The sequence below is a fragment of the Perca flavescens genome, chromosome 8, assembly GCF_004354835.1.
Source record: "Perca flavescens isolate YP-PL-M2 chromosome 8, PFLA_1.0, whole genome shotgun sequence".
Taxonomy (NCBI): Eukaryota; Metazoa; Chordata; class Actinopteri; order Perciformes; family Percidae; genus Perca; species Perca flavescens.
In genome coordinates, this window is record NC_041338.1 from 31,122,964 (window position 1) to 31,150,868 (window position 27,905).

The window sequence follows — 27,905 nt, forward strand, 5'->3', positions numbered from 1 at the left end:
TACACCCACATCTCTGCGACATGGTAAAATAGTTGCATGTGTAACTACATGGCATCCATAGTCCTATCAATTGGCATTTCTCTGCAATGTTCCTGGAATAAAAATTTTACAAAAAAAGCCACTTAAATTTCTAAGTCGTTATGAATCTTTTTTGTGGTTTTGTGTCTTTTTGTAGTTGTTTTGTGTCTCTTTGTAGTTATTTTGTCTGTTTGCAGTTTCTTTGCATTTCTTTCTGTTCATTTTGCATCTCTTCGTGGTCAGTATGTGTCTGTTCAAGTGACATTTGGCAGGTGAAGGCCAGGGGGGCCCCCCACTTGGTAGGCCTGGCAGGCTCCTTCAGTAATCAATTGTATGTTAAATGACATTATCTTGATGTAAATTCTCACAGATTTAGCCAAAATGCTTCTACAGTCCATGACCAAGTAACATTGCCTGATCCTTGATCGTATTCACGTTTGTTGAAAAGCAACAATGAGCACGGACTGTGGGGTACCAATGTGATTGTGGGGCTGGTACCTTGTTGATAGCCATGGACATAAAGTGATCCAACAGAAAACGAGCTTCTGTCAAGGTACAGGAACCAATCACAGCAGAAATGTCCACTGTGTCGCCTTCCTCCTGGGAAAAAAAAGAAATTGTGAAGATCTAAATTCTCTGAAACTCTCTAAGACAAATAATACTTTCCATCACATAAAAGAGCTCAAAAGTAGTTGGTAATGAGCTAAAGCTCATTCATGTTCTCTATTTTACTGAATCCATCTATTTAACCAATTCCCAAAGCTCTCACCTTGGTTTCCTCCATCTGCATGATGTTGGCCTGACAGTCTGCGATGCTGTCATTGATGTAATCAATGTTGGCCGTCAACGCATCCACTTCCTCGTTGAGGGGAAGCGCTGCCTTCTCGGCTTCAGGGCCCTCCCTGTCCAGCCGCTCCCTCTTCCGGATGACCTTCTCTTTACGCTTGGTCAGCTCCTCTCGTTGCTATGAACACAAAAACACTTTGTTGACTTCAGAAATTTTAACAGATTGCAGTCCATCGAGTCATTTCTTAATGTGTAACATGGTAAATGTTGCAGAAGTACAGGGGAGGAAACAAGCCTTTTTTCATCGTGCAAGAATTTGACATAATTTTCCCCAAAACAAAAACAACAAAACTTAGAACAACTCATCAGTTCTCACTGACTAAACACCATTAACATGTCAGCCTTATCCCAGATATCAGCCACACACTTCTCAAGCATTTTTAATGCCAGATCATTTTGATTCAGCAGAGAATTTAGTCGGAATTTACTAGCAACTGAAACTCAAAGTAAGTGTATACTTCTATTTGGGTATTATACTGTTCAGGCTTAACAGTAATCAAATGTAAACAGCAGAATACCTAATACCTACCTATTAATGGGTTGAAAAAAAAAACTTGTGTGCAGGATTATGTTTTACACTTGGTATTTCCTTTTGTTGGTGATGCAAGGGTCATATATACAGTAGAGTCACACATTTATTGCAACAGACGGTCCAAGTGCATGTTTTCCACCAATGAGAAGCTGCACCAGAGCAGGTTGACAGTTAAGTGCCTTGCTTGAGGGCACTTGACAGTACTGATGTTGAGGATGGCAGGCATATTACCCTTTTCCTTTGCCTGCCCTCATAGATATATTTCCTGCTGGTCATTATCCTTCTTTAGTCCTGTAATTGACAGATTAGGACATCTTACAGTAGAACAACGCACTGCTGTAGCTTTACCTTGAGGAGGCGGTTCATGTCGGCCTCCATGTTGGAGATGGTCATCCTTTGCATGATGACGTCAGTGATCCGCCGCTCCAGAGACTGCCATTTATTACGTGCGATTCTGGTGGAGTAAATACCGACTGTGCGCCTGTAGGTATACCTGCACACACACAGCATCAGTCAGTGATTGATTTAATACTTTTAACACATTTAACATTCAGGGATGATGTGCATTATTCATAAATATGTTTCAGATGCACATTCCTGATGCAGAATTATGTATCAGAATCCAACGTAATAGTGGAGTTTACATTCCAGGGTGATTTATGATGGTGCAGGTGTGTTATTTATGAACACTTCTGTGTACAGTATTTCAATGCTGCAAGGATAAAACCTGGCCTATGTTGGTTTGATAAAAGCATCTATTTTTAGTAGCATCGCTGGAATCATAGACGTGCACACACACAGACTCACCGAGTACCGTTGGGAGCAGCGTTGCCGGAGGAGTACAAGCGTCCAGACGGAGGTCTGTGGGTGGAGTCCTGCACTGATTCTGGGACATTGACTCTCCTGATGACCTTACCTGAAGTGGGCCTGGCCTGCCTCCGCAGAGCCGTCACCTGACACACACATGGAAACATGACAGGTGAACACTAAAAGCATACCGCATGCATTTCTGCATCTATAATGCATCAGCAAGTATTTCAGCAGACACTATGTAAAAATTCAATCCAACCCAATTCTGCTGCTACTCACCTCCTCCGTCTTTCTCCTCAGAATAAGCTCCTGCTGCCTTTTCTGAGCCTCCAGTAATTTTAGCTGGTGCTGTAACACGACAGTATCAACAACAGTTAAATAATGGTACTGAAACTCATGACTCAGGTTAAATTAAGTTGTAATTACAGCCAACTAAAGCAAAAAAGGATGTAGAGAGCTAACCTCTTGCTTGCGCTGGTCTTTCTTTAACGAAGCAATTTCTCGGTTTCTGCGTGACTCGTTCATCCTGTTCTTCTCCTGCTGCTCCTTCATCTGCTTCATAAGACGGACCTGGAACAATCGCATCAAAAAAAAAAATATTATTATTATATACACAGATAAATGTAGTGAAAGTAAGTAAATATTCTAATGCGAAAGTTCTCATAATTAGCCAGGTTCATTCTCACAAATACACACACAGCAATGAAAGTGACATGGGTGGGGAAGCTTCCCTCTAAATGCTCTTTTGAGAAGACTATAGGTAAACAGGCTTAGAAAATCATATTGTGGACCCTTCCAATGTCCTGTTCAGAATACAAACTGCTCCATCAGGTAGACACTGTAGAGTTCCATAAATACAGGAGAAGCTTGCTGACTAGGCATAGAAACTTTTTATCCCTCTATCAGTGAATCCCCTAAACTCACGACATAAAGAGGGTGTGAAATTAGGGGCAGGGTTTCCTGTATTTGAATGCACTTTAAATCGGTTACTGCACTATCATTGTATGTATGTTTATGTGGCAGCCTTTATGTCCAATACAAATTTCCCTAGGGACAAATAAAGTAATCTTAAATAAACTTTGTGAAATCTTTTTTGATTTATAGTGCATTTGTTGAATCCTTCTTCATCCTTTGACTACTGTCTGCAACCAGTCTGGCCTACTGTACATTTTCATTATTTTTGAGACGCTCAAATCAAGACAGTCAAATGGAAATTTACAGGAAAGATAGTTGAGAGAGACACACGACAGAAGAGATGTGACAATAAGCTAAAGTGATGCATGTTTCTGATGCTGCCCAAACTTGATTTATATCAAGTTCATGTCAACTTTTATTTTAATCCCAATAGAAGCACATCCTTCCAAACACACTTAACTCTAGAAAAGAAATACTATCAAAAGAAGAGAGCAGTAAGAGAGACCTCAAATTCCCACCAGAAGCATTAAAGTAGTGTTATCACGATCACCCTTAAAGAGGACAACCAATCGCACCTTCGTCTTCTTCATTTCCGCCACGTCCATCTGAAGCTTCTTCAGCTGTTTCTCGTACTGCGATTGGTTCTTCAGCAGACGGGCATGCTCCTTCTGAGCCGACTGGAGCTTCTGAAGCTCTTTGTTCATAACGCTCAGCTTCTTCTCATATTCAGCCTTGATCTTGCGAGACTTGTCGTCTGTGCCAGTTTCTACTGTATCTGAAAGTATGCAACACAAAAGTCATGGAAATCTGATCTTTTTTTTTTAAAGAGATGGAATGCTATAAAGCTTTAAAAAAAACTTAGATTGTAGATAACACAATCACTTTTATTTGGAAGTTTTTTTTATGTAGCCTCCACACTGCGTTGCAGATACAAACTCTGTAATGGGTTAAACAGTCAAAAACCTTTATCTCCAGTTGTCAAAAAGTCCCTTTTGTGTGCTTTTTTTAATTAGACAAGCTGAAAATTCCTCCATGCTTTTAAAGTGAGACAATGCTTTGATCCATTAGTGCTGATAAATATAAACTGTCACCATCTGGCTGCTGGCGGAGAGCATTCACTTTAAAGGATTCTCTGAAGTACATAAAATCTTGAGCTTTCTGCAGTGCTTGTTCATTACTAAAGAACAAAACCTGAGATCAAACATAAGGGTAAGATATAAATTCTTCTAAATGAAAGTAGGACGGCCTAAAATTTAAATACAATACGCTTTAAGACTGAAATAAGCTGATCAAAAAGGCACCGACATTAAAACCCAAACCCACATTTGGGTGGATGTTTTTATCCAAACTGCCTGAGCACGAGTAAATAAATGTACAGGGTATTAGTACAGTTCTCTTCCCAGTGAGCAATACATGACTCCCCCTTCTGGCGTCTTTGTCTTACTCATGTTTTGGAGTACACGGTCCCTCTCCAGCTGGGTGTCCCTGATCTTGCACTGCAGCATCATCAGCTTCTGTTCATACTGCTGTTTGAGCGTGTGCAGACGCCGTTGGCTGTTCTCCAGCTCGTCGATCAGCTTCTGCTTGATGGCGATCTCGCAGGTGATGTTGGCCAGATCGGCCTGGAAGTTCTCTGTTGGACACGCATGATCAGATTACGTATTCACATCCGCAGTGGTGTTCACGTCACAAATCTCCAGTATTTTTTTGTTTTAGGTTCTTTTACAGTACATGCCCCTTTGCAATTATTACTTAAAAAGAACCTTTTTCTTTTATCTCAACTATCCAATGTATGCTATCAACATGAGTTGATGGTTGTTTTCTGCAGATTAAAAGGAGAAGTTTGTAGGATTTAGTGGCATGTAGTGATTAGGTTGCAGATTACAAACAACTGAATACTCCTTTCCTCACCCCTGCCTTTCCAAGCGTGTATTAGAACCTATGGTGGCCTTCAGGTAACGTAAAAACTCAAAAGGCCCTCTCTAGAGTCAGTGTTTGGTTTGTCCCTTCTGGGCTACTGTAGAAACATGGCAGTGCATGGTGGACTCCGTGGAAGAGGACCCTTGTGTATGTAGATACAGAGCTAATTCTAAGCTAACAAAAAAACAATTCTTAGTTTCAGGTGATTATGCACTAATTAAAAGAATATTATGAATATTTTACTCCATTTCTGCCAATAGATCTCCCTTAATTCTACACACTGTTCCTTTAAATGCAAACCATTTGAAGTGTGCCCTGTTGCAAGACAACAGTTAACAATTCTCAGTGAGCAAAACAGCCTCGACTCCACATTTAGGGGAATATATTATTTTGATTATTTGGCTTCACCCACTGGCCCTTTCTCCCTTCATTGCTCGCCTCAGTGCGGAAAAATTTCATTCGTCAAGTTTAGAAAATGAAACTGCTATTTTTTTGCTTATATTTGCTTATTACGTCGGCTGGTGCCTGACATCCAATATACACAAGCAGAGATGTATGGTAGCTAGAAGAATACTTAAAAGGTTGTACTTGAAGTACAATCATTCTGTATCATTAGTCTTCATTTTGTAGTATATTGTATATAAAAGTGTTACTCTCAGTGTCCAAACATTGAGAGTAAATGTGACAGCAACAGTCATTGCTGCTTAGTTGGTACTCTAATGCATCTTGGGTGAAACTATCACAAGTGGTCAGCTTTAATCACAGTTGTACTGTACATATTGCTGGTTGGAGAGTAAAACTGGTCTGTCAGTGATTGAACAGCTCCCCCTTGTGGAGAATCAGCAGCTTCTTAAAAAGAAAGTGAGAGAGACCAGACACTCTACCCCTCATACCTTTTTCATCTGACTCAGAGTCCGAATCATCTGAGCTCTCCTCCACATCCATCTCCTCTTCCTCCTCATCCTCTTCCTCTTCCCCTTCCTCGTGGTCGCTGCCTTCCTGGACCTCCTACAACATAACATACTAATGATTTAATATCTGAAGGCACTCTTTACGGTGTTTGAATGTAAAGATGACACAAGAGGCAGTCAATCGTACAATTTCTGCTTCCTCGTGGACTCGCTCCGTCATTTCCTTCTCTGTGCCCTTTTCTTGCTCATTGTCAGGAACTTCCTCCTTGTTGGCACTGAAAGATTCAGACATGGTTGAGAATCAGAGACATCATTTATCCTGTGTGACTGAGCAGAGCACATGGTACACCTCCAAAAGTACTGAAACACATGTAAACAAGAAGCATCTGCAGGTAATAAAGATATTGTTTGGGAAACGACAATGCATGGCAACACTGTCTTTTTGGCAAACAAACGTTTTTAAGGACTTCACCACTATGTAGCTATAAAGCTGGTACGGTTAAGGAGTTTATTTATTGTGATATTTTATGAGAAAATGTATTATTTCATGACATGATGACCTATACACAGAGAGGACGCTGCTCTGTTTTCATGAGCTTGTTTGTGGAAAAGACAGCGTGTTGTTTTAACAAAGGAGGGGGGCATCTCAGAGTCTGAACAAAACCAGCAAAAGCAAAACATAACATGGAAAGAAAAAGAAAAAAAACAATGGTGAATCAAGTCCATGAAGCATATCTGTTGGATTAATATTTTATCCAAACAAGGAGGGTTTGTAATGTTTAGGTGGTGTTTTGCATAAAATCATCTGGATAAACTGACCAAAATGAAAAAAGAAATAACACAAGAGAGGGAACAGAGGTATTTATCATCCAATGTTGGAATGTTTTTTAAAGTCTATCATAAGGGAAAGGCATTAACATTTTAGTAAGTTTCAAACACTCTAATTACACTAATAATCAGAATGGAAAAATGTTAAAAATAAAAAAAAACATTGGAGCTAAGTGCTCACAGTGCATGCCAGGTAACCGCAATGTTGCCACATCTCTGCCATAAGGTAAAATAACTGCATGTGTAACTACATATCATACGTAGTCATATATGCACTTTTCTGAACTTCTGCTGGAATAAAAATGTTAGCAAAATACATAAAACTCACTACTTTCTTCTTCATGATCTAAAATGTATTTTATTGGTAAACATTTAGAAATACTAAAAGATTTGTTTAGGGAACATGTATATTAAATGACATAATTATGAAATGTGGCAGATTTTGCCAAATGGCAGATCTTCTGCACTTCCTGACCAGGTTGATGTTAAAAAGTAAAATTGTGGAGTGCCTTGGTAGCAGCTGAATCGTTGCAATGTCACCGCCAACCTTTGTTGCATGTCTCTCCCTATTTCCTTTCTACCTCTTCACTGTCAAACTGTTCATTATATGCAAAATAAAAAGGTGTTATGAGCATTGATCTTTTGTTGAAAGGCACTTCTAGTTTCAGGCTGTCAAAAAAATAAAATAATAATAATAATAATAATAATAATAATAATAATAATAATAATAATAAATATATATATATTATTAAAAAAAGACAAAAAAGAAAGCAGGAATGTAGCGTGAGGAGTCAAAGAGTGAGCTGAGGGGTTCACACAGAAGGTCCAAAGAGAGACAAGAGCTTATTATATAGTAAAAAGAAGGGTTTTATGGAAGGAAAGTGCTTTTATGGTAGGGAGTCTCACTCCAGGTGGGGAAATACCTGCCCAAAATAAATTAAAAATAAAAGGTAAAAAAAAAAAAATTCAGAATTAGGGGAAGCAGAGGATGGGAATGGCAACAGGAGGGTGGAAGCTCTGACAAACCTGGCGTCATCAACCTCTTCCACCACCTCCTCCCTTTCCTCCCTCTCTCTCTCCTCCAACAGCAGCTGGAGTCTTCAGGGAGGGGTGAAGGGTCAAACCAGAGAAGGGAGCAAGAGATGAACGAAGGAAGAAAGAATGGAGGGAAGAATGATCAAAGGAGGCTCTGCACTGGAAACACCACCTTTAATCCCAGTTAAAAGTGCCCCACAGCACAACTCTGATCTTTCCAAACCTGGACCCTCGCATCAGTCTCTAATGCTGTTGTAGATTTCTCATCAGGATTTACTCCTTGCAATGAAATTCTTATGTTTATCAGCACTAGAATACTGTCACATTAGTTTACATAAATATTACATTTGTATGTTAATTGTTTCTATATTGTCTATAAATTAAGTCAATAAAATCGCACATAATTATTAAAGCATCTATGAGCTACACGGTGTCTCCGTTTACAATCATATCTGAAGGTCTACTTGTATCTAAATATGCACGTACAAATGTACAAAATCTTAAACTGTTGTCAAATTTCTTATTAAAATGTACAAAAAGTCAAACTGACATCTGGGTGAAGCAGTCCGTGACGTGCCTTTGAAATGTTTGGAATGGTTTAAACTTTGTAAAAATCACAAAGTGCCATTCCAGTTTGAAACGTTACTCAAATGTATGCACACCTGCAATAACACCAGTCAAAAACAGACGATCCTAGATCTAATTTTGTTTTGTCTACAGCAGTCTTATTACCTTTTCTTTTTCTTTTTTTCTCGTTTCTTCAGTTTCTCCAGGTCTTTCTTGGCGAGTTCGATGATGTCAGAAGTCTCCTTCTCGGGGGCCAGCAGCGCGGGCCCTCCGTACAACGACTGACGATTGGAGGCACGGGTCAGATTCTTTCTCAAATGCTCGTTCACGGCTTCGCTCTCCAGGAGTTTGGCTCTGATGGGGGAAATCCAGGGGCACAAGCGGGAGGAAGACACATATAATCGTACATATGTTAACCAAGGCAGAGAGCTTGAAAATATATCAAGTTTCTTGAATTTTTTTTTAAACTTTATTTGTTGTTATGTGCACAAAATGTTAAAGGAGGAACCCCAAAGGATATTCCGATGCCTCCTTTCACTCTTGCACCCTTTCATGTCTTTCATGGAGGTAAATATTTCTGAGCCCCAAAATACTGTAAAGCAGACACTTAAGTATGATGCAAAATGTGTTAAAAAAGTACAATGTTTTGTGTACAAGCTAACAAAAAAACTCAGTATAGATTATTACAAAGTACTGTTATTTTACCTTATGGAATAAGTACAGTATGTAGAATGGAATTGGGGCACAGTTATCATTTACATAATCTAGTTAGACTTGTTTACCTGAGGTCTTCAATCTCTTTGATGTAACCCTGAATCATGTTTCCAATTTCTTCAGTTCCACCTTCACCTGGAAGAGAATCACAACAATTTTAAATGAGCCAGAGGAAGAGCACAATGGCTTTTCTAACCAAACCAAAAGGCACGCATCCTGTATTCACTGGGACTCTGCAATGAGCAGAATCAAGCACTTGACACCCAAGATAGAGACCAAAGTAAATATTAATAAAATGTGGAACACTTATTTGACATTTACTCAGAAGACTTTATGAGTCTGCAGGTTTCTACCTACCTGCCCTGGCAAGGACCTGGTTGGCCTGGTCACTGATCAGCTGGGTGAGACGCGCCCTCTGGGCATCGATGGTCTCCTGCATGGCCTTCACTCTCACCCTCAGGTTGCTGTTCTCCGTCTGCAGCATGGAGTTCTCGTGGAACATGTCGCTGAAGCTCTCCACGCCGTCCTCACCCATCAAGCGTTTACCCTGCAGGAGGGGGCAATACAGAAAAAAACAGATCGTTACTCTCTTTAGATAGCTCCCTTTGACATAAAATATTCCCTGGTTGTTTAATTTATTTCATTCTTTCAATGCACTCCGTGGCCTTTGAACTCCTCCTCTCTCCTCACCGTCTTGTACTCCATCAGCTCTATCTGCAGTCGAGCGATCTCCGTTCTCAGAGCGCTGATCTGCTGGCTGGCCTTGTCCTGGTTCACCATCACCTTGTTCTTGATGTTCCGGGCTCGGTTGGCGTACTTTAACGTGTTCAGCGTCTCCATGAAGTCCCGGTCAGACGGGCTGATGCAGGCGATCATCACTGTTTGGCTGAGACAAGAAGGAGACGGATATTTATTCATGTTTGGTTCAGCTGCACAATTCTGACAAAGACTGATGCACATTTTGATAAATGTAGAAACCTGTGTGTTTGATGTAGGACACATTTGAAGAAAGAAAAATAAAAAAAATCTGAGTGAAAGCCAACAGAGAAAACCTACTTTAATGCATGTAAGCTCATGTGTAGGTACAAGACACCAGCATGCTTTAATTCTGATAAAACACTGCAAGCTTTTGTGGAAGTATGAGTAATATTTTTATTTCATTTGATTTGATTTTAAAATGTCCATTTCTCTCTGAATATTCTTCCTATTCCTAACCAATGGATGTATATCAATATTGTATATTCCCCCCCAGTTTTGCACATGCTTTACAAAAAACAAATGCTATATTTCTTCATTGATGATGAGAAAGACAGTCTAATAAACATTTAAATTTGATATTGAACTTTTTGTTACTTTCTTCTGCAATTCATGTTTGCATTAATATCATTATGACAAAATGTGGGGTTTAATTCTTATTTTCCTTTAAAGATAACAACAGTTTAGTTTGCGGATTTAGAAAACAACAACAACAACAACAACAACAACTTTCAAACCCTTTACCACCAATACTTCTCTGGTTCCACAATGACACAGATGGTACTTTATGAAAAAGGTGAAATCAGTTTTCCACCGACCTGTTTCCTCCTAATGAATCCTGTAGAAGTCGGGTGAGTTTGGAGTCTCTGTAAGGCACATGTGAGGACCGCTTGCTCCGGTCGCCCAAAGCACTGATAACATTCCCCAGAGCGAGCTGCAGCAACAGAGAGGAAAAATGTTTCTAGGGGATGCAACAGTTCACTAAACAGGCTATTGATCGGTTGCATTTTATTCCATGACATCATTAACCAAATACGTTTGTTTGTTAAGTTTTTAGTCTGGTTTTCACATCAGTTAAAAGTCCTATGACATGCTGCTTTTTGGATGCTTATATATAGAAGGTGTAGGGTGGGGGTGTGGCCTTGACCATAGTTGTAGCTCTATTTCCTCATGGGTGGGCCAAATTCTCTGGGCAGCGGGCAAAGCAGGGAAAGGGGAGGTAACCTTTCCCCTTATGACGACATAAAGGGAAGACTCCAGATCGGTCCATCTGAGCTTTCATTTTCTCAAAAGGCAGAGCAGGATACCAAGGGCTCGGTTTACACCTATCACCATTTCTAGCCACTGGGGGACCATAGGCAGGCTGGGGGAACTCATATTAATGTTAAAAAACCTCAAAGTAAAATTTTCATGCCAAGGGACCTTTAAGCTTGCAGGGGATATGTTGTAAAATTTAAAAGAGCCAAACAAATCAACATTAAATAGTGGGAACCCTGCAATGACAGGGATATCAACAAATAAAATCCTACAAATTATTTAAAAAAAACTTAGTATATGTCCTTTTTTCAAGAGAAAGAACACTTTTAACATGATTTGGCACTGACAGAGCTCCAGACTGAAGATTGTGCATGTTAAATAGTAAAGACCAGTTAAAGGGTTTTATTCAGTAAATCATGGCACTCATGTGTTTAATGTTAAGATGTTGACATGGGGTTGTCCTTTCTCTGTGGAGTATTTTTCTTGTTGTGTAGTTGTTGACCTTTGAGCGCAGGGTGAACATTTATGAAAAACAGCCACTAGATGGCAAGCAAACCCTAGCATATCATTGACTCTGGCTTCTCTGAGGGGCTTAACAAATCCTACTCAAGTGATGCAGGGAAGGCAGAAGAAACTCACCAGTCCACAGTTGATGGAGATGCCCTCTTTGGCTCGATCGCCCGTCGCTCCGGTTCTCTTCAGCCTCTCAGAACCGGCCAGGTCCACAAAGTGAAACTTGGCTGTCAGCGTCTCGTACTCGTCCATCTCAGAATTTCCGTTGGAGACTCTGTTATCAGTCTCACTTTCTTGCTGAGTGATATGGACACACACACAAACACTGTTAGATACACAGACAGACATACAGGATACTGCAAGGATACCATGTTCCAATAATGGTGCCATCTTAATTTCTTTGCAAAATGGGATTCCTGCCATCTGAGAAATTAGGTTTAAAAAAAAATAGCAAACAGCAAATGAACACTTATAGGTTTGTTTTTTAATAAATATATATATCCAATATATTTATTTCTTTTCAAAATGATACTGAGCCTGTACTCACATTGTCGGAGGCACAGACTCGAACTTGGCACAGGTGGATGGTGAAGATGGCGTGGGATCGAGAGCTCTGGACATTCATCTGAGTGCTGGCTGTGGTGCGAGACAGAGCCCCGAGCTTCAGGCACTGCATCATCTGAACAGGCAGAGAAAGAGCTTTAAATATTTAACACACTGGTCAAACTCACTTTGATACAGCTGGAGGAAACAACAACAAATACTCTCTGGCAATTATAAAAGTTAAAATCAGTGCAGTAATGAATACTATATGAGTAAGTAAATATGAGTATAATAACTAATTTGTAAAGGCCTTGTGGTGGCGAATAGGTTGACTATAAAGATTATTTATTTGGAGCTTTTTCCCTTTATTTAGACAGCGACAGTGGATAGACATGAAAGGGGGAGAGAGATGGGGGATGACACGCAGGAACGGGCAGCAGGTCGGATTCGAACCCGCGCCGCTGCAGGACTCAGCCAACATGGGGCGAACGGCTCTTACTGGGTGAACTAGAGGCCGCCACGAATAGGTTGACTTTAAAGAGTGTGAATCCAATAATTAATATAAATTTTAGTCATTAACAATGGCAGTTACACACCTCAGCCTCGGAGGACACGCTCCGTGTGGTCACTCCTACTGTGTAGATTCCCCCTGTGGCGTCTTCGTGGATCTTGATGTGAGATTTCTGCTTTGTGTCTCGTGTGGATTCAAACAGATCCAGAACGTCCTCATTATAAAGCTACCACACCCATACCCACACACACACACAAAACAGCTGTTAACCAGGCAGATACATCACTTAAGTTTAAATCATGGATTAAATCATCAAAATTCACAGAATATCTGAACATTTGTAATAGTATCATGAATTGCATTATAAGGACCAATATAAAGAACAAAGACCAACAACTCCAGCTTTTTTTGCCTAATAAAGATTGGTGAAACACCTGGAAATGAAACTTTGTCCAGCTGTACTTTGCAAAGAGAATATAGAGAACTACTAACCCTGTTGTCTGAGTGGACATACAGAAAAATAATAATAAACAATAATAATAATAATGGTAATAAAGCATGCTATGTATTGTTAATACACTAATTCTAATATCATGTTTAGTCCCCTTTATAGGCACCTGATATGTTATAATGTTGTAACATGCATCTTTACTACAAAGTGCACTGAGCTTTACACTAGCATGAGAATATTAACTGTACATAAATGTATTCCCAAAAAATTAAGTTAGCAAGTGTCTGGAGGATTCGCTTTCAGACTATAGTCCGACCCAACCAGCTTTACCGATAAGTTTAAAGGTTTATATTGCCATGTATCTGCACTCTCAAGTCAGTTTTCTTCTGCAGAGCTTACTCAGATCTTTTCAAGAAAAAAAGATTGTATTTGCACCCTCTCAGCCTCTTGGAAAAAATCCTTGATTCATCTTCGGCATCTAAAAGTCTTCGCAATTTGGGGTAAAGTGTCTTGGCTAAGGATCAAACCACCAACCTTTCAATTGGTAGGCGACCGCTCTACCACCTGAGCCACAGCCGCTAAGGTGGCAGAAAATGTCATTTAAACGGTTTGCCGGATTGGATGTCTATACTAGAAAATAGGGAAAGTACCTGAGCTTTCTGGAGGACTCCTAAGAAGCTTTGTGCTGGGGAGAGACGTGTTTGATGGGCTTAAGGCGTTGTCATTTATACACCTTTATTTGGTTTGGTTTATGGTTTATCTTTTATTTTGTTGAATGGTCTGGAATATTGTAGTTACTGTGTCATCTTTTCTTGATTTCTGTCTGGGTGGTGATGACGTGTGGATTTCTCAGCATGGCTGTGTTCAGAGGGCTGTGTTCAGAGGGCTGTGTCGTCTGGCGACTCACCCGTGCAGAAACTCGAGTGAAGATAATTACCTCTTCTGAAGAGATCATGTTTTTTAAAGTCTCCGTGTCTTACTTTGCTACTAGCAACTGCGTGCTGGTGGGGTGGGGGCTGTGCGCGATCACGGAAGGCTTGTATCATGTGGAGGCACCCGCAGTTTTGTTGTCATTACTTCAAATTCCTCATGGGGGCGACAAAAACTACGCACTATAGCTTTAAAGAAGCATGTAAAGTAAGAAAACGTGATGCAGTGAAGCGGTGTGTACCTCGAGGAATTGGGCGTTGATCTTAAACTCCGGTACGGGGCGTCCCTGTTCCTGAGCGGCCTGTCTGCGCTGCTCGATGCCCTTGAAGAGGTGGTGGACGGCGCGGGGGATGATACCCAGCTCCTCCTCTTCAATGTTGACGTCAAAGCCCGTCCCCATGGTGTAGGTCTTCCCTGAACCCGTCTGAATGGGGTGGAGAAAAATGTCATACAAAAGAACCAAAAACAAGTGGTTTATGAAATATGAAAATTCAGCATCACCAGGGCTTTGCCTTAAAAGGGAAACTCCACCGATTTTACCCAACAAAGACTTTTTACAGGTCTTGGGAAGCTGTATTGAGCTTTTTGTGGCTCCAGAGGGAGATACCTGAAGTGTGATGAACTGCCTCAAGGGATGTCACTTTGTGCTTTGTGGGTAATGAAAGAGTCAGGTTTGACAAGGAAGAAGAATGTGTGGAATTAAAAAGATATCGCTGGTTATGCTGTATCAATTTTTTATCGTGGTTGGTGAGTCCCGCAATGCTAAATCAAAGTACGCTGTTAAAGGGTTCAAAGACTTGGATTACTTTCCTGAGGAGTAAAATGTTGCAAAGACTAACTTTTTATCTTTCTTTCTTGAATGATTATGTATATATGGTTTGTTTTTATATTTATTAAAAGCTTCTTTGACAGTTTGTAGTAGAGATAAGCCATGAAATATCACAACCTATCACAATTGTTTCCAAGATTTGTCTTGTTTTATTGTTTTATTGTGTTATCCGTTTGATTTTAATGACTACAATTACAAAAGTATGTAGACACCCGAATATTACGTGATTGCTGAACATCGGTCCAAAACCATGGGCATTAATCTGCTGCTATAACATATTTCATTTTATCTGGTATAAGGCTTTCCACCAGATTTTGAAACCTTGCTGCAGGGATTAGTGAGCATTACTGAGATTAGCCACTGATGTTGGGTAATAAGGTCTGGCTCCGTTGGCGTTCCAGTTCATCCCAAAAGGTGTTGGATGGGGTTGAGGTCGGAGCTCTGTGCAGGCCAGTCAAGTTCTTCGACACCAAACTGGGGAAAACATTTCTTTATAGAGCGGACTTTGTCATGTTAAAACAGAAAAGGGTCTACCCCAAACTGATGCCACAAAATTGTCTAAAAACACTATTGTCTAAAATGTCACTGTGTGCTGTAGCATTAAGACTTTCCACAATTGAAACTAAAGGGCCCTAACCATGAAAAAGAGTCAGTGATGGGACAGAAATGTCCACAAATGCTTCGGCCCTGTAAAGCACACGTTGTAAATCAGCTTTTAATAAAGCTATACGAATAAAGAATTATTATTATCCTTAAAGTTTGTCATATACAGTTCCGTAGAGTTCTAATTTACTTACTTTTACTTTGTTTTCCATCTATTTTAAATGTGATTTTTTACTTCCTAAAATTCCCAGAATGCCTTTTGACATCCCCTGAGATGAAGCTGGGGGCTATGCATGTAGTTGTAGAGCGAGTTTTTCCAGTCGAGAAAAAAGGTGACCTCTGTCTCTTTATTTAAAAAGAATGTCGTCTCATTCTGGCCAATTGAGTCTATTGTGTCAGTAAAGATATTTTTACCCATTTAACTGCACTTTTCCCTCACTCTTCAATTTTGAAATGCATTGCTTACATTTAACAGCATTGAATTAGACATGCTTCCAATTAGCATGTTATGTCTAGCATTGCAAAAAGAACAAACCAGTTTAAAAAGATACCCACCAAATACCAAAGTCCTTCTGAGAAGACAGAACATGTACCGTCTAATCTATACATCATTACTTTCTGTTTATATCTGCAACCCAACCGGGCAGAGTTCTTGTGATGCAGTAAGTCGGTCTAACTCTAGATCAGTCCCTGTGAAGCCACAGAGCCAAACAGGTCTGATCCAGGCCAAACCAACAGCAGTCTGTACTCTCTGTGTTTCAGCAGTGACAGAAGCTGTTACTGGGGAGATATGGGTTAATATGGACACACATTAAAGATGTATAGCTGTCTAAAAAGGTGCACGTGCGCTTCACTTCACTTCACTTTGAATCGTGTGAGTGCCATACAGCAGGAGCTCTGTCACCACGGAAACCTAAGAGGAGGTAAAGGAGAGGAGGGGGCGCTATGAGGCCCAATGTGCTGAACTTGGGAGGGCTGGGGGAGTGGAAGAGAAGGGGGAGTAACTGAAGAAAGAATGTACGGTATCCATTATTCTGTAGATTATTTTCTAAATTAATCGTTTGATCTATGTAACATTTGAAAACAGTGAAACATGACATATTTAACTTGCTAATTTTGACTCACCAACAGTCCAAAAACCAAAGATTTACTACAACATCAGACAAAGAAAGGTTGCACGTTGGAACGTTGGCGTTTTTCTAAATATTTAAATAATAAATTATCAAAATTCTGTCAATAAACAAATGGATTAATCCACTTCAGCTCTAAAGAGAAGTACCACTGGATATAAACAAGAAATACCACAGACACATTAGGCATTGTTCAAAATATTAATTTCACAGGATTAACACTAGTTTGTAATCCGATTTGTGGTTTTATTTTATATTTATCCATTTTTTCCATTTTCCCAAATTAGCAAGTACCACTAGTTGGTATCACTTCTCTATTGTACCATTACTTCGGTGTACTCTTATTGCAGGTTTCTCCTCCTCTGCTGCTCTTCCTGGGGCCTCGCTTTCCTTTTAGAACTGCAGGGTCTAAGGATAGAGGGTGTTGTATAGACTGTAAAGCCCTCTGAGAAAAATTTTGATTTGGGGTTTAATAAACAAAACCAACACTGCTATATTGTCATACATATTGTTTAGAAACTATTTTTAATAAAAAAAGGAATAGTTTTGGAAAATGCACTTATTTACTTTATTGCTAAGAGAAGTTGGATACAACTATCATATCTGTTAAAGCCAGCAGTTAGTTTACATCAGTATAGAGACTAGAAACAGGGGAAAGAGCTCGCCTGGCTCGGTCTAAATCTGACTACCGGTATCTGTAAGTAACACGTTATGATACGTAGGCAGCTTTTCTTCATCTACAGACAGCCAGGCTAGCAGTTTCCAGTCTTTTTGCTAGGCTAAACTAAATGCCTCCTGGCTGTAGCTTCATATTACATGTACTAACAATAGGGTAGCATTGATCTTTTTTTCTTAATGTAACTGTGTGTATTTCACAAACCATTTCAACAACATTCCTTTAAAACTATGGTCTAACGGTTCAAATTCCACAACAGAAGTCTCCTCTGGTCTCCTTTTACCCAAAGGCCAACACTCCCCACCTCTCAAACACCCCTTATCTTTCTCTCCTCAAGACACAAATGCACAGAGCCCATTTCCCTACGTACATCCACCCAGCCATAAAGCACCGCCATCAGCACGGCAGCTGTGACACCGAGGACAAAGACTCGCCTGTCCGTATGCAAAGACGGTGGCGTTGTAGCCCTCAAAACAGCCCTCAATCAGCTTCTCCGTGCAGGCGGCGTAGATGGTGTCCTGCTGGGAGTCCATGTCAAACATGTAGTCGTAGGTGAAGGACTTGTCTTTCCCCAGGATCACCTGAGGCTCCCCGGGCATCACATACGTACAGATGTGACATCCCTCTATCTTCTCCCTGGCCAGCTGAGGGCGGATTCTACAGAAAACACAGAAAAAAAAAAAAAACAGAGATGAGAGCTTGTTGAGGTACACAAGTACACGTGATTAGGTACACTTTTAAAATCTAATGCAACCACGTTCACGTAACAGATCTGCCACATATTCTACCTTTACAAAGCTTATAATGGCCAGTTTTTGTTTAAGCTTTTCAGAGAAGTGTTAATTTAAGTGTGCGTTTATTAATGCGGAAGTAGTTAGTCCTGGACTGGATCATATTGATGTGTTTTTGATATTCTTCCCCCTTCAATTCACACCTGAGAGTCGTTTTATGTTTAAGGGCAAATTAACAGGATGCACATTTACTGTAGCTGCTGACAAGTACAGCGGTTGGCGTGGGCATCAAACCTGTGAATCACACCCCACAATCTTTCTACCCGTGCTGCTGAATAAGTTAGCACAATCAGGGAGCTACTTAAGCAGTAACCTGGAGACAGAGTTGGTTCACACATGGTAATTAAAGCATTGCATTTGCATATTTTTGACACCAAGCCATTAGCATGGTAGTTCAATTCTAGTGAATAAGAAAAAGAGACAAGGAAAGAACCAACCAAACAGGCACCATAAACTATTACAACAATGTACGCATAAGAAAAAACATGAACGGAAAAATATGTATAGTGAATTAGGAGTTCAGTATAATTCGGTATCATTTTTAATATGATATGATAAAATTAATATTGTGAGAATGGCAATATTCTGACTCGTTGGGGTTATTGCCTGTTAATTTGGCAGCTGTTTAGATGTGCACTTTGTTGTACTATTAACCTATTTTTTATACAGAATCTGAATCTCACTCTGACTGTTTACAAATTAAAAGAACAGAAAGATAATTTTGTTTTACTTTTTAAAATGCATATTTGAATGCAAACTGTTAACATTTCTGCTGACATACACTATAACACATACTCTGTTTCAATTGTATGCTCTTGAAATAGAATTTAAATAGAATATTTAGAAAAAAAAATGTCATAATAAGAATATCATTATCGGAGATATACCCTGAAATAACGTGATATATTTTACCTACAAAGGATATGTACAGTTCAGTTGATGCTTGCTGCACCAGTGAAAACAGTTTGGGTTCAGTCCAGTGCCTGCAGAGCAGTACAGATCAGTATTTGGGAAATAAACCCTCTTTGAGATCTAAATGGTGAAACGGTTATTCCAAAATCCATGTTATTTTGACCGTCCTAAATCACAGAAACATACCAAACTTGTTTCTGTAACTGCAAACATTTTCATCTGCTGCAGATGTGCGTTTTTTTGTACCGCAAAGATGGCAGGGTCAACATTTTAATCTGACCCAAGTTTGTCCCATAAAACCTGCCAGATGGGTTAATATGTACTGATTTACTGTACTTTTGGCCTGAAGGACTGAAATCTGGCAGGGATTAACTAGTTTAATGTGGATGTGAGAGAGGAAGAAGAGAGACAGGGTTGCAGTAAAAGGGATCGTTTATTTGAGCAGGTTATATGACTCTCACCCCCCCCACAACAGTTATAAAAGGTATTTGAAACAATACCATAGTTATATTGAAATAATGACATTACATTTTAGGAGAGACAACCAGCTCCAAATCAACATCAATATGATGTTATGGTTTTCATTTTACACAATGTTATTGTTTATATTAAGGATTTTAAAACTAACAAAATTGTGTTTTGAGGTTTTTGTTATGACTGATGTAAAGCATGTAAGCAAAATGTGTCATATTGTTATACATATTTATATTGTAACTATATATATTATTTTATAATTCATCCCTAACATAACATGTCCCTTCTTACTTTGAGAAGGTTTAAGAAATAGATTGGCACATCCAATATTTCTTATGCACATTGGGGAGAAGCTCATTGGGCCTCATTCACCAACCGTTCTTACGAAGAAATGTGTTCTTAAACCCTTCTTATGCACTTTTTATGAAGATTCTGGCATTCACTAATGTTTTCTTAACTTGGATTTGTTCTTAGCTAAGAACAAAATCTACGAACACTGAAAAGCACTCTTACGCACATTTGAGTGATGACAATTTGCTCCAAATGATTGGTTACTGCATTTTATTCAATTCTACAGTCGTTTACAATGATAGTATTGTACTGTAATGTATTTCTGATCATTTGTTGAAAAAAAAAAAAATCAGATTATGCAAAAACACTAACAGTGCAATTTACATCAGCAATTAAACTGATTAAATCCTGCGTTATTTGGTGATTGATCGCTATTTATTGGGCCAAAATGCAGTGGTAAAATGTAACAAAGTACAAATTCTTCGTAACTGTACTCAAGTACATTTTTCACGTATCTGTACTTTACTGAAGTAGAATCAATAGTGCATAGCCTACTTTTGACTTTTACTTTGTTACATTTTGCAGCAATTATCTATACTTTCTACTCCACTACATTTCTTCTACTACTACTACTACTACTACCATCTATTTCTCTCCACAGCGTTGTTTACTCCTCCGCCAGGCTGCGTAAGACGCGTTCATATCTTATTTATTTGGCTGGACCTCTTCACATCTCCCTATTTGCGCTGCTTCACACACTTTATTTGCTTACTTGCATGGTTAAAGAAAAGAAAATACATCCATGAATAAAACCAACCGCATTCTGATTCTAACAACACATTTCAGTTTTATGCTGGTTAGGATAGGAACTTCTTTTAAAAGCCAGGCTTTGTTTGTGGTAGTGGATATCTTCTACTTTTACTAAAGTAAATATGTGTCTGGATATTTGTACTTTTATTTAAGTACTGAGATTCAGTACTTCCTCCACCGCGGCTCCGACAATCTCAGAAAACCTCCCAGGAGATGCACAGGAAGTATCATGTCCTTATATGGGAATTTGTGGGGCGTTTTCTTATGCTAATTAGGAACAACTGGCACGCGCTTTCAGTTACGAAGACGTGGGATTCATCAATCCTAAGAACACAGATGCGAACAAGTCTGCTGTTTTAAGAACACGTCATGAATCCGACGTAGACTTTTCTTAGGAACCTTCTTAAGAACATATTTAAGAGAAAACTTAGGAAGATATTGGTGAATGAGGCCCATTGTACTAAAGGAGACTCCTGCACACTGTTCTTACACTCAAGGTGACATTTATTGAATCAGTAGATCAAATAAATGGGTCAGACCCCTCAGGCCTTCCTCAGACCGTGAGTAAGTTAGCGATGACGAAAACATAAGAACTCATTTTCTGGAAAAATTCTGTAGGGACCAAAATGTTGACGTACTGATTCAATAAATTGCTTATCTTCCGAGAGCGGTGTGCAGGAATCTACAGAGCCATTTCTACTTTTAACCTCTTGCTTCATTAAACATACTCTAATGTAGTGGATATCAATCCTAAACCTCAAGCACCACAACTTTGCCGTTGTACCATCACAATAGGAACTCAATGACTGAACTGAGTAATGCAATTCAAGTCATTTTACTGGTAGGAGAAAAACCAGCCACGGGCCAGGATTACTCTGTCAAGTGTTAGAATGTAACACAGCAGCATCAGCATCTATGTTCTCCTCGTATTGTGGTTAATTGTGACCAAGTGGACCAATCTTTCAGAAAGTTATCGCTTGGACGTTTAAAACAAACTCTCCTTGTGGGTTCAGCTCACCAACAAGCCTGGAAGAAAAGCACCTGACAGCGGTCCTGCCAGCCTCTTAGTACTGTGTGGATAAGGGTCTCATTGTGCCGCCAAATACAGGGGAGAACAATGCTGTGAGGGGAGTACAGTGTGGCCATTGTGTCCGTCTGTGTGACACTGGATCCCAGCGCTGACAATAACGCCACGGCTGCAGGATTACACGGCTGGACGGAGGCGAGGGAGGAGAGGTAACGTCTTGCCTGGAGGTCATGTCTGCAAATAACTATACTAAACAACTCACTGAGTGGGGTAGAGGATGAAAGATTGTTGCTTACAATGCAAACTATTCTTTTTTTCCTTCTAGTGGCTGATTTTGGTAACACACAGTCCTTCAAGGGTTAAGAGTATGTGTTGTCACATAATTTTCAGGCTGCTGGTTGCTTGTAATGTATGGAGGATATATATTTATTCATAATTCAAATTAAATGTCCAAAGAGAAAACGAAGCAAGATCAAATTAAAAATATTATTAAAATGATTTATCTTTTGAATTTTACATTTGACTTTTTTCGGTTTCCTTTTTTTAAATTCAATTATGGCATGATTTATCCTAGTCCTAGCTGTGGTCCCTCACCTGAAACATAGACCACCTCTGCTAACCTCATGAAAAAAAAAGTTATGATATAAGACATGAAATGTTTCAGGAGTGGCTTACCATCTCTGCTAAACAATCTCCTGTGATTCTGAAGTGTCCTCTGTATGACTACCTAGCCTTCAGGTATGAGTGAGAGCAGCTGGATGTTATAATCATACATCCTAAGAATATAGCTAAAGCCCCGGGTAAACAACACTAGACAAAGAAACAAATCTCTTTAGTGCTTCTCTGTACAGAGCTGGTGTTCTATTGTTTGGATCTCACAGGGCTGTTTTAATGCACAATAAACGTGATCCCCAGTCAAAAAAAAAATCAATTATCTTCCATGACAAATTCACCGTATTCAACCAATTACATGGTTACATTCTGTGGATTTAAGAAATCTAATCCTTTCCAGTAACCACAAGTGGGGGGGTCTTTATTTCAGACAATTTAGCTCCCTAATTGGGTGTGTAATCCTGTCTGTTACTCTCCCACAGAACTTTCACAGCCGGGAATCTGATGGCATTTCCCAAATGTGCTCTCTTCTCATCTACATGTACAGTCAGACTTCTTGCTGCACTATCAGGATTTTGGTGGAGATTTGTTTCTCATAAATGCAAACATTTATATTAGATAGTTTTGTCTAAAATAACGACAATAGAATTTGCAAAATTGTAGCATTTTTTTGGAGAGAAGTTGTAGGAAATTTAGATTCCTTTATTCTATTTTACAAGATTTAAATTACATTGTCAACCTTCCGATGTACTTCATTGTATCATAATGCTAATGAACATACTGTGTTAAAAGACTTTGTTGTCCAAATGAATGACATAAAGCACATTTAAAATAAAACAAAGTGAGTTGTTTTTTTGCCATTTGAAAATCCAGTGTCATTAACCACACTAAATAATTCTTCAGGGCCGGTTCATTAGTTGTAAGATAGTTGATTGTTTTTGTAAAATACAAGCAAATAATACTACGTTGAAAAAGGAAATGAGGGGCCAAAGTTTCAATGTAGGCATTGTGCGGATTTAGAGTATTTGTGTGGGGAAAATGTGTACATTTTTATAACAAAAAGTTTCATAAGCATACGTTTAGATCAATAGATCCCATTGATTATCATCAATAATGCATAATAAGTGCAGAGTAAACTGAGCAACAGTTGTGGTGACTCGTCTATTTCAGGGGCTCTGGATTTTGAGCGTTACAGGGAGGAGCCGGGTCAGAGTTCAGGTGAGGGTCAGGGTCAAGGGTCATGACGTCTCTGTAGCAGAGACCTGATGTCTGGCCATGAGGAACTGATACAGACACACCTCAAATTCACAGCTTGTTTCTGAGCTGCTGGCGTTCAGCTATCAACACAGGAGCACGCCCAAACCTGCTGCTATGCAAGTGCTTTTTAAGATCGCACTTGCATAAGGCTCCGGTGACTATTAAATTAATTCTGTTGTTTCCATGTACAGACTACAATTATTATATAAATAAAAGATCATCACAATACTAAGATTGAAATTTGATTTATGAAGCCATACATTTTTCATAGTCATTCAGGTTTACTTCATTTGTGTCTGCAGAGGAGAGCCATACTGCAGAGAACCTGGCTACTGCTTAGATAGAGAGGAGGAGAGAAAAAAAAAAAAAAGAGCAACCTTTGTTCATGCACACACACACACAAGCCAAAAATCAAAGCCACGCACACACAAGCTGAAGCTCCAGTGGTCGCTGCAGACTGTAGAGTAAACAGACCGGATCTTTATGTGGAGATTTGCTGAGAGCAGCAGTGCGGCTGCATGGGATGATGTCACCTGCCACTGGGCTGTCCACACAACTTTAAGCATAGCTGTCCTTCATAGAGGAGACAATCCGGCGTGTGTGAAGGACAGAGAGAAAGAGTGTGTGTGCAGAAGAAAGGAAAGGTAATAAGAGAGAGATAAAGGGTGTGGGTCTTTGTCGGCTCGTTGCCAGACCCTGAAGGTTGGCGTCTACATGCCTCCTTGTGGTTGTAAACGTAGTGAGGCAGCCGGGAAAGGGAAGCTTTGATTGGGCAGGTGATTGCTCCAAGGCAGTCAGCCTTCACCAATTTCCTTTCCCACCTTTCACTCACTGTAGGGCTGCAAATAACAATTACTTTAATTGTTGATTAATCTGTCTTGATTAAACAAATAGTTGTTTGGTCTATAAAGATGTCAGAAACAGGTGAAAAATGGCGATCAGTGTTTTCCAAAGCCCAAGATGACGTCCTCAAATGTCTTGTTTTATCCACAACTCAAAAGAGATTCAGTTTACTGTCATAGAGGAGTGAAGAAACCCAAAAATATTCACATTTAAGAAGCTGGAATCAGAGAATTTTGAAAAAAATCAAACCAATTAATAGATTATCAACATAGTTGCCAATTAATTTAATAGCTGACAACCAACTGATTAATCGATTCATCTTTGCAGCTCTACACACATCATGTCACAGAAGGGCAGGGTTTACCTTTTCGGTTTACGAAATCAGGACAATTCAGAACTGGTCCGGTAAATTGCAAATTACAGGAACGTGTACTTAGCTCTTTGACTGCTGTCATTGTCTTAATCGGTTTGTCAATCACTGTCCTGAAATGGCAAACCCCGCAGTCCTCTGTGCCTTTGGTGAGAACGTTTGAGTATTTCAAAATACAACTCAACTCAGGTGTGCAAAGCAACCTCAGAAAAGGGCTTTAAAACACCACAAGGGAGAGGCCATAGATCCAAAAATCACTCTGGTGCATGAAATATGAAATTACTGCAAAAGCTGCATTAACTGGAGAGGTACTATCCACAATTTGTGGATGTGCTCACTTGCTGTATAAGACAGCTTTAACTGGGCTTTTTTTTACAGGCAAAACATTCCCATATAATAAAAGAATCTTTATTGCACAAATTTTTGCATCCAGCACGGTCACAAAAAAGGCAATTGTTTATTTGAATCCCTATTAGTTGTTACCTTAACCAACAACTACTTTTCCTGGTAAATAAAAGCTATAATGGTAGTACAACTAAAAAATGTCTGAACTTATTCTATACATTACAGTACACAATACAGTAGTAACACTCCCATGCAATATAACAATATTGCTAACCAATTTATAAAATTACATAAAAACCAACCAAACCTACAGTATGATATTAAAAACCATAAGATGGTACATTGGCCAAAATACCATAAATCTTACTTAAAAGGGAAATTTCACCGCTGGAAAGCTGAATATATCTTTAAATTGGGTCACTAATGTAGTAGAAATGTGAAAAGAAAATTGAAATTGGTGCCTTCTAGGCCGAGATAAGCCAGAAAATGTGTTTTTGGCTCATATGGATGAAAGACACAAAATCCCAGAATGCACTTGCTTTGCTCCTGTATGAGGCCACTCCCAAGCCACAGTGAGACGATCAACTCAACAAGTGTGTTTTATTGTCATTTCAACCATATACACGAAAAACGTTTCACCGTGGCTAAAGTGATGTTACACATTTAAAACATATACTTTTTTGCCACAGCTGATACATTATCCAGACTTCTTTTAGCGGATTGATTGATAGCTCCAGAGTGAACAGAACTGTGTCCATGGCAACGCTCTGCTATGCATGGCAACGGTGTGTTATCCGAAGGCTAACACATAGCTAGTAGCATTAGCTCTTGGTGGGCTGTGGTATAAACATCGAGTATAAACACAGCCGTACATTTGCGTGAGATGTAGCTAGAATTGTCGGCATTTTACAGTCACAAACTCCACCAGCAGTTAGCAGTTAGTTGGATACAAATCACCCCATTTCTGCAACAGGCAGTCCGGGGTAACACAGCCCACCTCCACTAGTAGTCTTACCCGGTGACAGCAGGCTGGATTGTCCACAGCAATATGTCCACAACAACTAAAACACAGCACAGCAGTCTCTGAACTCGCGTTGGGAGTTTCGTTGAAGTTGGATGTAGTCCAGTTTGTTTAATGAGCGTACACTTGCAAGCAGGATCGGTGAACAGATGGCTGGCTAGCGTTAGCTTTCCACTGGCACACTCGTTCAACGCTCCCCGCTGATGAGGTTACTTTACCGGCCACAGGAATTGAGCACCACCGCTGGTCTCCGTGCAGGCAAAGCTCGCGTAGTGTGTCGAGTATTGCGTCCATAATAAAGTGTCCTGCATATTCTCCGATGTGTTCCAATGTATCCCGGTGGTACACGAGTGTGGTAGTTTGAATGCACATAATTGTTGTTCTAAAATTTCCATCGATATGAACAGTTTCTGCTCCTGCTGAGAAGCTAAGCGAGGATTCAAGATGGCTGACACTCGTTTTTCCTCGGCAATCTCCGGAAAAAGCAGACAGTCCAACCCCCTTTGGGCTATGCGGAAGTGGCTCCTAATATAGGCTGTAGTCTTTTGCCTCTGGGCAAAAAAACCTCAGATGACGCAAAAATTGTCATTTTGCGTCATCTGAGGCTTTTTTCCAGACCCACAATACAGAGATCTCCCCTCTCAGGGGGACATGAGGGAGGGAAGCATGGTCATTCAAAAATACTACCAGGTTTCTACTGACAAAGCTTAATGCTAATCGGTGAAGTTTCCCTTTAAGTTTGTTTTCAAGGCCTTCTTTCCAGGAACTAGGCCTGAAGCTGCTGTTTGGCGGACCTTTACAGTGAGGTCTGGCTTTATACATCACAATTTATTTTATTACATCTTTGCCATTCATTTGAAACATCTCCACAGCACTTACACACAACATAAACTAATTAGGTATTGTTACCATTACGCTTTAACTATATTATACTATCCCGTAATTCTACTGCAGTCATAGAAAAGACACTGCATGCTGGCAGTGGTAGCATGTTACACTTATATGCAAGAGATCACCTCTGCGGTACGGGGATTAGAGAGACAGAGCTCAGCTGGTGTGGGTGTGTGTGTGTGTGTGTGTGTGTGTGTGTGTGTGTGTGTGTGTGTGTGTGTGTGTGTGTGTGTCAATAGGGGAGGCGGGGTGGGGGGTGCAGGTTTAAAGAGAAAGACTTAACACTGTAGGAGCTGGAATGATATCGGGATTTCACACAACTGTGATAGACTTAAAAGGTCCCATGACATGGTGCTCTTTGGATGCTTTTATATAGACCTTAGTGGTCCCCTAATACTGTATCTGAAGTCTCTTTTATATAGACCTTAGTGGTCCCCTAATACTGTATCTGAAGTCTCTTTTATATAGACCTTAGTGGTCCCCTAATACTGAATCTGAAGTCTCTTTCCCGAAATTCAGCTTTGGTGCAGAACTACAGCCACTAGAGCCAGTCCCACATGAGCTTTCCTTAGTATGTGCCATTTCTGTGTCTGTAGCTATTGAGGAGGAGAGAGGGGGGGCAAGGTGGAGGGTGAGGGTGTGGCCTTGACCAACTGCCACTTTTCTCGTTTGAAAGCCATGATGTCTCTCTCTCTCTCTCTCATGGGTGGGCCAAATTCTCTGGGCGGGCAAAGCAGAGAAAGGGGAGGTAACCTTGCTCTTTATGACCTCATAAGCAGATTCCAAAACGGCCCATCTGAGCTTTCATTTTCTGAAAGGCAGAGCAGGATACCCAGGGCTCGGTTTACACCTATCACCATTTCTAGCCACTGGGGGACCATAGACAGGCTGGGGGAACTCATATTAATGTTAAAAAACCTCATAAAAGTGACATTTTCATGCCATGGGACCTTTAAAGCATGTGTG

At 40.0% G+C, this 27,905-nt stretch overlaps 1 protein-coding gene across 7 annotated transcripts in view; it reads right to left on the bottom strand.

The window, feature by feature from the left end:
- Window positions 1-27,905, bottom strand: part of kif21a (kinesin family member 21A) — a 54,565-nt gene that overhangs the window by 13,581 nt on the left and 13,079 nt on the right. For all 7 annotated transcript variants that reach the window (XR_003693127.1, XM_028584318.1, XM_028584322.1 and 4 more), the window contains exons 2-21: window positions 17,730-17,952; window positions 14,299-14,481; window positions 12,762-12,902; window positions 12,170-12,301; window positions 11,749-11,919; window positions 10,671-10,786; window positions 9,787-9,982; window positions 9,454-9,643; window positions 9,165-9,231; window positions 8,548-8,736; window positions 6,140-6,227; window positions 5,935-6,049; window positions 4,566-4,754; window positions 3,697-3,896; window positions 2,669-2,776; window positions 2,486-2,554; window positions 2,204-2,349; window positions 1,745-1,889; window positions 788-982; window positions 517-618 (exon numbers count right to left, since the gene is read on the bottom strand). Coding sequence is in view for 6 of the 7 variants with exons in the window: in XM_028584318.1 (XP_028440119.1) it covers window positions 517-618; window positions 788-982; window positions 1,745-1,889; window positions 2,204-2,349; window positions 2,486-2,554; window positions 2,669-2,776; window positions 3,697-3,896; window positions 4,566-4,754; window positions 5,935-6,049; window positions 6,140-6,227; window positions 8,548-8,736; window positions 9,165-9,231; window positions 9,454-9,643; window positions 9,787-9,982; window positions 10,671-10,786; window positions 11,749-11,919; window positions 12,170-12,301; window positions 12,762-12,902; window positions 14,299-14,481; window positions 17,730-17,952 (2,965 nt within the window). In the remaining variant the exon portion in view is untranslated. The remainder of the gene's footprint in view (window positions 1-516; window positions 619-787; window positions 983-1,744; window positions 1,890-2,203; window positions 2,350-2,485; window positions 2,555-2,668; window positions 2,777-3,696; window positions 3,897-4,565; window positions 4,755-5,934; window positions 6,050-6,139; window positions 6,228-8,547; window positions 8,737-9,164; window positions 9,232-9,453; window positions 9,644-9,786; window positions 9,983-10,670; window positions 10,787-11,748; window positions 11,920-12,169; window positions 12,302-12,761; window positions 12,903-14,298; window positions 14,482-17,729; window positions 17,953-27,905) is intronic.